This window comes from Phacochoerus africanus, chromosome 3, assembly GCF_016906955.1.
Source record: "Phacochoerus africanus isolate WHEZ1 chromosome 3, ROS_Pafr_v1, whole genome shotgun sequence".
Classification (NCBI taxonomy): domain Eukaryota; kingdom Metazoa; phylum Chordata; class Mammalia; order Artiodactyla; family Suidae; genus Phacochoerus; species Phacochoerus africanus.
The window spans coordinates 946170-957376 of NC_062546.1; the positions used below are offsets into that span (position 1 = coordinate 946170).

Genomic DNA, 11207 nt, shown 5'->3' on the forward strand with positions numbered 1-11207 from the left:
GACGTGCCCCTAAAAAGCAAAAAAAAAAAAACCCAAAAAACAAAAAAAGACCTTCTGGAGTTCCCGTCGTGGCGCAATGGTTAACGAATCCGACTAGGAACCATGAGGTTGCGGGTTCGGTCCCTGCCCTTGCTCAGTGGGTTAAGGATCCGGTGTTGCCGTGAGCTGTGGTGTGGGTTGTAGACGTGGCTCGGATCCCGCGTTGCTGTGGCTCTGGTGTAGGCCAGTGGCTACAGCTCCAATTGGACCCCTAGCCTGGGAACCTCCATGTGCTACGGGAGCGGCCCAAAGAAATAGCAAAAAGACAAAAAAAAAAAAAAACCTTCTGGGTTCAGTCGCCTGCCAGGCCCTGTGCACTGGGTCCCACGGACCCTCCTGCTCCAGGGCACAGTGGCCTGGCCCATGTGGCAGGCACAGCCAGGGTGGAGGGGCTGCAAAGGTTGGGACGGCCACGGCGAGTGGGCTTCTGGCCAGGTCTGCTTCACCCAGCTGCCACCTCTCACGCCCACAACCCGCCTCTGACCCACTTCTGCCTGCCCTCCACACAGCACCCTGGCCGACTCAGCCCCCCGCACATAGGAGCCCCTCCTACCAGAACCTAAGACACCCTACACCCTGGGCCCCCCTTCCACTCCCTCCAGCTCCGTCTGTGTCCTCCCCAGGCCGGGCCTCTGCGGTGCCCCAGGGCCTCGCGCCGAGCTCGTACACGCCGACCCTTCATTCCGCCCTTCTGTGCTCCACACGATGCTCCAGGGACCAGAGAGACGGCGGGGACGGCTCATCCCCCAAACAGCCCACAGCCGAGGCGGGCAGGTGAGCACCGCACAGCTCCCCTGCCTCGGGCAGTTCCCTTCGCATCTGCCGCCCAAGGCTCTTCCACGATTCTGTCTAAAGACCTGGAACTACGTCATGGTGGACATTTGTCACTTCCCCACATCCCTGTCCTGGAGCTGACGATCCGGGCACGGAGAGAGAACACAAGAAGGAGACCGGGGGCACGGGCAGGGCCTGCAACAGGAGGGGCTGCTGGTGTCCCCGAAAAGGTGCAGGAGTCCCGGCTGAGAGCAGGGAAGGTGCGGGCGGGCTGGAGGCCAGCTCCAGGCCGCCAGGCCGGGGGCGAGGGAAATGGGACAAAGCTGGCGGGGGGGGGGTGTCACAGGATCACCCTGGCTGCTGTGTGGACGGCTCAGGGGCCAGGGCTGAGGTGGGAGGACTCCGGGCCCGGCGTGGGGGGCTCCAGCCAGGCTGGGAGGGGTGGGCGCAGAACTTAGGGTCCAGGCTGGGTGAGGAAGCTGACAGCAGGGCTCAGGGGAGCACCCGACAGATTCCAGACACCCCAGGCTGGCAGGGCCTCGGTCCTGGGTGAGGCAGAAGGTTCGGAGGGCAGCCAGAGCCGCCAGGCCAAGCACCACATCCGGAGAGGGAAGCGGCCCTCGACGGTACTGGCGGCCAGGGTGGACACACGCTCTGGCTTCGAGGGGCCTCTGTGAGTTACCTCAGCCCCATCCAACAACGGGCTCCCGAGGTTCAGGCGGACAATGACGGCGGCCGTGTCCAGGGCACACGGCAGGCCCCACGAGCGGGGAGCCTACAGCTGCCGAGCGCGAGGCCAGGCCCTGGGGCTTCAGCAAGGCTCTGTCCAGGGTCCTGGGCCGCCTTCCAGGGAGGCTGTTCTGGACCCTGAGAGCGCCGGTAGGCCCCTGGGCCTCGGCACGGGCACAAGCACGCGGTGGGGCACCAGGTGCCAGAGCAGCCCCTCTGCTTTGAAGATTTGGAAACTCTCATAAGCAATGAAAATGACTTAGGACCTTCTAATTCAGCTTCAGGTCACAGGGCGGGTCACTGCCTCCACAAAACTGAACCTTAATTTTGTTTATTTAATTAATTAATTTTTTTAGGGCCGCACCAGCGGCATATGGAGGTTCCCAGGCTAGGGGTCAAATCGGAGCTGCAGCTGGCAGCCTATACCACAGCCACAGCCACGCGGGATCCGAGCTGCCTCTGCGACCTACACCACACCTCACGGCAACACCAGAGCCTTCACCCACTGAGCAAGGCCAGGGATCGAATCTGCAGCCTCATGGATGCTAATCGGGTTCATTACCATGGAGCCACAGTGGGAACTCCCAGAAAACTGAACCTTAAGGGCGTGGAGAACAGAGGGCGGGCTTCCGGGTGGGACAGAGCCACGGCAGAGCCCGGAGTTCCCTCCCACTCTTTCAACCCCAACGGAGAACGCGTTACATGACACTTAATTCTTTGTTCCGAGCATCTTCACGGGAGGAAAACAACGAGCTTTCAGATGACACTCTGAGAAAAACATGAAACTTTTGCCATGAGATTAAGAATAGGCAGCACGAGTGGCCTGTCCTGCATTTTTCAAAAGATCCTGGGGGCCCCACCCACGCCCCACAGGAATCGTGGGGAATCACAGGCTCGAAGGCGTACAAAGTGCCAGGACGGGGACTGTTTCACGCAGCGTCTGACACAACCGATGCTCGCCAAACACGCGCCCGCCAATCCGAAAAAGCAAGGTGTTTCTGAACCAAAGATACCGCGTCGTGCGTGACGTGCACGTGTGAGAATAAGACGAGCCCCGGCAGTGATCACACCGAGCCAAGTGAGTCAGACCCACATGCGAAATCTAACAGAGAGGGTGCAGTCGGACCCCCAAAACAGGATCCGGCTCAACGATACAGACCAAGCTTACAGTGACCACCGGGGAATCGTGGGGGGGGGGGCGGTAAACGGGGGAGGGGACGGCTGGACGCTGCTCGGTACCCACAGCGCTAACAGGACCCGCAGCACAGCCAAAGGGCTCCCTGCTCAGCACCGCGTGGGCCCCGCTGTGGGAGAAGAATCTGAGTATAACTGACTCGCTTTGCTGTGCACCTGAAATCAACACAACTCTGGAAGGCCACTCTTCTCAGTAAAATTAAAAAAAGGCCAGAGCGCTGCCCTCCCCGGGACGCCCCGCCCGAGCGGCTCAGCCTGGTCTTCTGTTCAGACCGAACTTGGCCGAACCACCCAGAAGGGAGCCCTGCTCCGCCACCCTGACGGCGGCACCAGCTCTGACGTGCTGTGTGTGCAGTCCCCTCCGAGGGCCCGGGTCCCTCGCTGCCCATGCTCACAGACGCAGCGCTTTAGGAAAGCGGCCCCCCCGGCAGGATGGAGACAGGCGGGGCCTGGGGTCTCCCTCCATGCAGGCCAGCCCCGGGCCCAGTAAACAGCCGACTTTTCTAGAACCTGGGAACCTTAATTCAAATGGCAAACACATTGGTTCTCACTTGCTTTACAACAATCCCCGCGCTTGAGAAGATTTCAAACTAGGGTTTTTCCTGCAGTGACTTCATTATCAGGAACACAGGGTACCAGAATGTTCTCCCCTTTTATCTCAAGGCACTTTTTTTGGACTTTCTAGAGCTGCACCTGAAGCATATGGAGGTTCCCAGGCTAGGGGTCGAATCGGAGCTATAGCCGCCGGCCTCCACCACAGCCACAGCCACGCCAGATCCGAGCCACGTCTGCGACCTACACCCCAGCTGACGGCAATGCCGGGTCGTTAACCCACTGAGCGAGGCCAGGGATGCTGGTCAGGTTCGTTTCCACTGAGCCACAAAGGGAACTCCCACAACGTACTTTCCACAAGAAAGCATAGAAGAAATAAACGACCCCTGTAAAATATGACATTTTAATAAACACCGAGAGTGAGATTCCAACGAGAGGGGGCAGAAGGGTGCATATACACTGAGCATTCGCTTTCTGGAAAGGACTGAAGTTGATCTGCTTGCGGCAAAGAGACTGCAAAGAGGAGGAAACAGGAGAGTCTGCAAAGCTGCCCCCTTGAGGGTTTGCAGCCCTCTCGGGAGGACCTAAACCCCTTAAAGCAAGGTAAGGAAGCTGAGAAGAATCTCTGAAGCCCCGCATCGCACCAGGGCCCAGCTCACCTGTTTTGGCACTGGCTCATCAAGCTACTGAGTGAGCCGGCAAATAAAACACAAAGACTTTCTATAGCCAGAATTCCGGTTGTGGCTCGGTGGAAACGAATCCAACTAGTATCCATGAGGCCACAGGTTCGATCCCTGGCCTCGCTCAGTGGCTTGGGGATCTGGCATTGCCGTGAGCTGTGTGTAGGTCAGAGACGTGGCTCAGATCTGTGTTGCTGTGGCTGTGGTGCAGGCCGGTAGCCATAGCTCCAATTGGACCCCTAGCCTGGGAACCACTATATGCCATGGGTGTGGCCCTAAAAAGACAAAAACAAACAAACAAAAAGAAAAAACAACCAACTTACTATAACCATTTAATGGGATCAGGCAGGAGACAAACCCACACAGGCCCTGATGGTTTATGGACACCTGCTGCTGTCAACATGCATCTCAGACCGCCTGCTTTCAAAGACGTGTCAAGTTGACCATGTGCTAACTGTGCGTGGAAACAGTCTCATACACACTCATGATAAAGGATTAGAAATAAGCCCAATGGCCTGGTGCTTTTCAAAAAGTGTATAGTTTTCTCTCTTCTTCCTTAATATTTTTCTTCCAGCTTCTGCTGCATTTGACTATTAATAACTTCAAGGAGAAAGCCCGTTCTCTCTAACTTCAAACTTCAGAGGAAGCGATGCTAGAGAAAGGACACCTCCGAGGTGGACTGCTGAGACAGAGTTGAAAGGCATCATTTTGGGATCAGGAAAGGCCCCCCCATCCGCACAGGGTCAAAAGGCAGGACAAAGGGCCAGCTGAGGCCCGACTGATCAATCACCCTAGGGAAAAACTGCGAAGCACTGACCCCACGGAAAACCGGTCACTCAGATGCCACACGGAAGGAGAGAGGGAGCGGGGGGCGGGGAGGGCAGCAGGTGCCGAGGACGCGTAACCGGGTCTGCAGGGACGCCACCGGCACAGCCCGCCCCGCACCCTGAGCACCTGCCTGGCCTTGCTTGCCAAGGCCAAGGGGCCCCTCCAATTTGCCTGCTGATGGCTTTTCTCTCCATCCAGCCGGGGCCCAGACACTCCACCTGGCAAAAGGAACCACACGGCGCTGGAGCCCCTGCCCGGGGAGGAGCAGCTCCAGAACGAGCTGGCACCAGCACCAGGGGCACCCATGCAGGACCCGAACACACGGGCCCACGCTCGAGCCCCACCCACCACACGGGCATCCCTCCCCAGCTCCCCGCTGGGCGGGGGCAGACGCGGGGCAGGGAGCCAGGACACCTAGGACAGCGGGGGCGCAGGCCCGGGGGACGGTGCTCCCTGGGGAAGCCTGCCCCGCCCCCCAAAAAGGTGTGTCGGGGCAATTAAAACTTTCCAGAGGCTGTTTTGGTCCTTCTTGACGTTAAAGGGAAACCTTTATTTTCAGCGAAACGGCCTAGGAGAGACGGTTCACTGATCCCCTGGGAAAGAACCTCTCCCACACACAGCACCAAATATATATTAAAACAATTAAAAACACACAGCCCCCCCCCAAAGCCACACAACCCAGACCAAGAGGGCAAACAAATCCAACTCAAAACCCTCGCACCAAAGTCTGTGAGTTGGGACCTGCAAATTGCTATCCTCTTTCCGATGAGAAAACCAAAGGAAGAATCACGGGGCTGTGGACACGCTCCCACACGGAGACCTGACCTCGCCTCGGAGGACGGAGAAGAGCGGGCTCTGCCTCCTGCGCCCACAGAAAGCAAACCGAGCGTCAGAGGGCGAGCCTCCGGGGCCCGCTGTCCCCAGGGACCCAGCCTCGGCGGCACCCGGAGGCCTCCAGGGACCGCAACGCCCCGAGCGCCCTGCGGCAGCCCGAGCTGCTTCAGGACGCACGGCGCCATCCGCGCCAGCCTTCCCGAGACAGCGTCCAGGGCCTGAAAGGGCCCCTTTCCCTTAGAAGAAGGTGCTGGGTCAGAAACGGCAAAGGGGAAGAGTCTCTGCTGCGGAAAACGTCCTCCGCCGCAGGGGGCGCTGCGGAGCCACAGGCCGGGCCCCGCGCAGCCTCTACTTGGGCTCCTCGATCGCGCCTTTGCTGAGGTCTGTCATTTTGGGGTATTTTACTTTCTTCTGGTCCAGCTCATTCTGAGCCCAAAGGAGGAGTTTCAGCAATTTTGCCAGCTTGGGTGTGGACTCACGATTCTCATAATCGAGGACAGCTTGGTTCACCTCGCTCCACACCTAGAAAACAAACCCGCCGGTGACCCCCGGCCCGCAGGCAGAGCGGCAGCGGCGAGGGCCCCCAGGAAGCGCCCTTGGTCTCAGGGGAGACGCTTGTTATTTCTTTACACAAACCCGAAGCCGCTCACAGTGAGGCACCCGCAGGCTGGCAGACAGAGTCCGCGCGCCCGGCCAGGCCCAGGGGTCCGAGAGGAGAGGAGAGGCCGGCACGGGGCCGGACCAGAGGGGACCCCGAGGACCCACCCCTGCAGATGGGGCACTGCCAGCTGGAGCACAGCAGCGGCGATGGGGACGGGCAGTGTGGAGGCACCGGAGCCTGAGGGTCTCCACGCAAACAGGAAGGGCGTCAAGGTAACGGAGACACGCTGGCCAGGAAGCTGGACGCGCCCCGGACCGGACATGGCCACGAACGTGGCCGCTGGGCAGAGCGGCTGCTGCCTCCTCTGTGCCCGGGCTTGGGGGCAGCTGTGCCTGAGCCCTCCCACACCCCCCCCACCCCGAGCCCACCTTCTGCCTCTGTAGCATGTTGAGCAGGTCCCCGAAGGGCGACTCCTCGGGGCTGTCGAAGGCCAGCAGGGCCAGCGTGCGCTCCATCTCCGTCAGGCACTCCCGGCTCTCCTCGCCCTGCTCCGCCAGCTGCGTCTGCGCGAACTCCAGCGCCGCCTCCGTCTCCCGCTGGCGGATCAGCTCGATCAGGTGCTGCTGCTGGGCATCGGCAAGCAGGCGGCGTGAACCCCGGCAGCCAGCCGCAGGGGCCGCCCTGTGGGCCACGTCGCCCAGAGGCAGAAGCGCATCTCAAAGGACAGCTTCCTAGCACCTCCGAGTTACTGGGTTTGCGTTTTTAAAGCAACAAACAGCTTCTGAAATCCTATGCCAGCAGCCAACTTCCCCGCGTGAAGGAAAACACTGCAAGAACTAGCCTGGGCACTTCTGAATCCCCAGAGGTGACCCCCGCTGACCCAGTGTCCACAAACCAGACGCCACTCAACCAAAACTCACCTGCAGGTGAAAGTAAAGGTATCGGTTGGTGTCCAGCAGCTCCGGGTGCAGACTGTTGATGAGCGCGATGGCCTCCTGGATCTGGCCTTTCAGAATCATCTCCCGGATCTTGATGCGCTCATCAAGCGTCTCCAGGTCCACACTAGGTTCGATCCCAGATTCCATCCGAAACTTCTCAGCTGCTTCCTTGAAACCCTCTGGAAACGAAAACCACCATGGCTGCTCGATTAAGGCAAAGCCCTTTTATCTCTAGAAAGCCTTGAATGAAGACCCTCTGAAGCATTCCCGATGCGGCGCAGCGGAAACGAATCCAACTAGGAACGAGGAGGTTGCGGGTTCGATCCCTGGCCTCGCTCAGTGGGTTAAGGATCCAGCGTTGCCGTGAGGTGTGCTGTAGGTGGCAGACGCGGCTCAGATCCGGCTGTGGTGCAGGCCAGCGGCTACAGCTCCAATCAGAGCCCTAGTCTGGGAACCTCCATGTGTCGTGGGTGTGGCCCTCAAAGAAAAGACAAAAACCAAAACCAAAACCAAACACCTTCTGAGAGGCACCCTTGTAGGGGCGAGGTGACTGGCTCGTTAGGCTCCTGATGCACAGAAACAAAGCAGAAGCACTTTGTCACCGTCCATCCCGCCCGAAACACCCCGACCTCGCCGATGGCGAGGATGGGTGCCGAGGCCAGGGTGCTGGTGCAGCTCCTTGCAGGGGCTGGGGCCAGGCCCGGCGGGGAGAAGCTGTCCGGCCGGCCGGGGAAGCAGGGCCCTGGCGGCTGGCAGGACACAGCCACTGCCCCTTCGGTGAGTCCGTGACCCCCTTGGACATGAAAGCAACGCCACCCACAGCGCTCCGCCCGCCGACACATGTGCCCACACAGCTTCAGGCCGCTGCTTCCTAACACTTGTCAGAAAGGAGCCTTAACAGAGATGGACCCGGGCCGGGGGTGGGCACTGGGAACCCAGGAGGAGACTCGCACCCTCTGGAGACCCGTGGGTGGTCTCCCGGCGCCCAGAGCCACCCTCCTCCTCTCCAGGGTCAGGGGCACTGAGGGGCACTGGCTGGCCAGACGGGCCAGCCCGGCCTTCGCGTTGACTCGGAATGACCTTCATTACTCCGGCCCGTTACAAAGACGTCCAAGGCCGAGCAGCTGGGCTTGGCCTCTGGTCCCGGAGCCCTGGGACCGTGACATCAGCTCCAGAGAAGGGGCATCCCTTTAAAACGATCGCTGCAAGGTCACTGTGTCCGCACCGCGTTTGGCTGAGGCCTGACCGCGGGGCAGGGCCGTGGTAAGGCCTGCTGGGCACAGCCAGGGAGGAGCCCGTCCGAGCGGCACGGCCTCAGCGCAGCCTGTTACCTGTGACCAGGTAGTTCATGATGAGGCGGTTCATGTCTGCTCGCTGGACGTGCAAGTTGTTGAGCTTCTCCATCCACTCGTCCTTCGTGATCTCGTCAGGTTTTTCCGAGTAACTCATTCTGAATTACTTCTACGGGGGAAAAAGGAATGTTCTAGGAACCGATGAAGAATTGTGTGTCAGCTGGGAACATTTTGGAAACAAACACAGCGACAGAGCAAGAAGTAAAAGGCAGAGGGGGCAGATACTTGCGATGTGGAAAACAGCAAGTGCAAAGAACCTGAGCCTCAACACGGTCGGTGTCTGGAAGGTAGCATGGACGCGAGGAAGCGCCGACGGCCTTAGAACCAAGGTCTGGCGGTCAGCTGGGGTCAGACTAAAGCCCTCCAGGCCGAGGGAGAGCTCTAGAGGGACCCTCTCCTAAGCAGAGGGCGGCTGCGGGAGGTACAGGCTGAAGTCCCGGCTGCTGTGTGTGCCTGAGAGAAGCCTGCGTCCCACAGCCGCTGGCCAGGCAGAAAGGGAAAGGTCCGACGGCAGCGAGAGTTAACACAGCCGCGGGGCTCTCCCGACCTGACCCTGGGCTCCCCCAGATCTGCCTGCACACAGACGCGCGCAGCTCCTCCCGCTGGACGGAGTCCCTCCAAAACTCACCACCGGGCCGACACACACCAGCCCGTGCACAGACTCTGTGCAAAATGGCACAGTGTGGAGGCCGTGCACCCAGAGTTCATCCAACAGCAGCACGGACAAACATCCTGTGCTTCCCGGACCACAGGCCCAGCTCCGAAGCCCTTGCACAGACTGGCTTCAGAATTTAGAATTGCTCAGACTGTACAGAGGCCATCTGGGGAGTTCCCGTTGTGACGCAGCAGGTTAAGAGCCTGACAGTGTCCGTGAGGACGCAGGTTTGACCCCTGGCCTCGCTGGATGGGTGAAGGATCTGGCATTGCCGAAGGCTGCGGTGGCCTGGACCCGGCGTTGTGGTGGCTGTGATGGAGGCCTGTGGCTGTGGCTCCAATTCGACCCCTAGCCCAGGAGCTTCCACAGGCCGCAGGTCAGGATGTAAAGAGAAAAAGAAAGTGTTCAGCCACACACACACACACACACACACCAAAACTGCTTTGTTGTTGTTGTGAGGGCCTGAAACATGACCCTCGGGAGGCGGTCACCCCTGGGAGAGGGTCCCTGGGAGCACCAAGTAGGCTCTCGAGACAGACGGTGAGTCCACTTCAGTTTTACCCCTTGTTACTGACAAAGGTGTTGTGGATGTTACCTTACATCCAGCAAAGTACATCTGAAACTGCGTCCAGACATGAAGTCTAAAGGACGCCCTGGTTTCCCGGCAGACGTGGGAGGACTGTGGGTGGTGAGGGCTGAGCCGGAGGATGAGCCAGGGGCCACCCGGACAAGGAAGAGCAGCTATGCAAGAGCCAGAGGGCAGAGCCCACCTGAGGACACCGAGCCACGTGTCTGCTGCTGGACCTCACGTGGAAGGACAACAGAACCAACGCGATGGGGACCATGGAGACCCGGAGACCCTGGCGCGTGGAGCCGCAAGTGAGGAGGAAGGACTGGGAGAGGAACAGGTTTGAGGAGCCAGGCCAGTTTGGGCTGCCTGTTACACACGCCGCAGGAGTCAAGCTGGCACCTGGATCACAGGTCCCGAGCTCAGCGCCGGAAGCATTCATTAGGGAAACATGCGCCACACCATGACTGAAAGCCCGGATTCCGCCAAGGCTGCCCAGGGAGAGAGTGGGCGCGGGGAGCAAAGGGGCGCCAGACCAAGTCCTCGGTAGCGGGGGACGCCGTGCCCAACTCGGATCAGCAGAGGAGGAGGCGCGGCGAAAGCAAACTTAGCTTGTAGGAAGACCTAACAGGGAGCTGCGGTCCTTCCAGCACACACCCAGCTCTCGCGGCTACGGCCAACTTCACGACCAACGGCGTGACTCCCTCAGATCCAACCCTGACTCCCAGACAACAGAGCGAGAGTTGATGTAACAACGCTGGAGAACGGCCCCGGGAAACACCCCAGCTCCGAGGGCGCGGAACCCCAGCTTCCCAAGCAGCAGCGTCCGACCTCAGCACTTCGACCTCCGCTCTGAAGCGGCTCTGTGTCCAAACAGTTCCCTTGCGACACAAGTGCGCCGGGTCGACAACCATCACCCCAGCAGGCGACCGCCTCTCAAGGCTGCAGCCTTCCCTCGAAAGGCGCTCGGGTCGGGAACACACACTGAATCCCCGACCCGGGCTCCGCCGCGGTTAGCGAGGAGGGAGGCAGGTTGACTCGCAAACCTTGCGAGCGCCGCCTCCCGCGAGAACGCGGCCCGACTCGGTCCTGCTCGGACCTTCGACCCGGAAGGCCCTGGCGCGGGACGCCCCGGCCCAACCCCCTCTCCGGCCCCTCTCCCCGCTGCCGCCCCGCGCCCGTCCTCCCCGGTCCCGACCCCCGCCCGGCCCCTCCCCTCCCGGGGCCCTCCCGGGGCCCCCCGCCCGGCCCCTCCCCTCCCGGGAACGCTGGGCCCGACCGCCCGGGCCCGCCGCGGCCATCTTACCGTGCGGATCCCGCCTGCCGCGCTTCGGGGGGGGGGGGGGGGTCTTCGCGGCCGCGCGGGGGGCCGGGCTGGGCGGGGAGGGGGCGGCGACGCCGGGGAGGGGGAGGTGGAGGCGGGGGCCGCGGCAGAGGCGGGGGCGGGGAACGGGAGGGCAGAC

The 11207-nt window shown here is 60.9% G+C and overlaps 1 protein-coding gene across 5 annotated transcripts; it reads right to left on the reverse strand.

Annotated features, from left to right (window-relative positions):
- Positions 1 to 5313: 5313 nt before the first annotated feature.
- On the reverse strand, positions 5314 to 11194 carry GID8 (GID complex subunit 8 homolog). 5 transcript variants are annotated; one of them, XM_047770676.1, is made up of 5 exons: positions 11051 to 11194; positions 8501 to 8630; positions 7152 to 7348; positions 6660 to 6857; positions 5314 to 6152 (listed from the first exon to the last, which is right to left on the reverse strand). In XM_047770676.1, the coding sequence occupies exons 2-5, from the start codon at positions 8616 to 8618 to the stop codon at positions 5979 to 5981; spliced, it is 687 nt and encodes a 228-aa protein (XP_047626632.1). In that variant the 5' UTR covers positions 8619 to 8630; positions 11051 to 11194; the 3' UTR covers positions 5314 to 5978. The 5 variants fall into 5 exon arrangements, with proteins under 5 accessions (XP_047626632.1, XP_047626634.1, XP_047626633.1 ...); XM_047770678.1 differs by lacking the exon at positions 11051 to 11194 and adding an exon at positions 10576 to 10870; XM_047770677.1 differs by lacking the exon at positions 11051 to 11194 and adding an exon at positions 10402 to 10870.
- Positions 11195 to 11207: the final 13 nt, after the last annotated feature.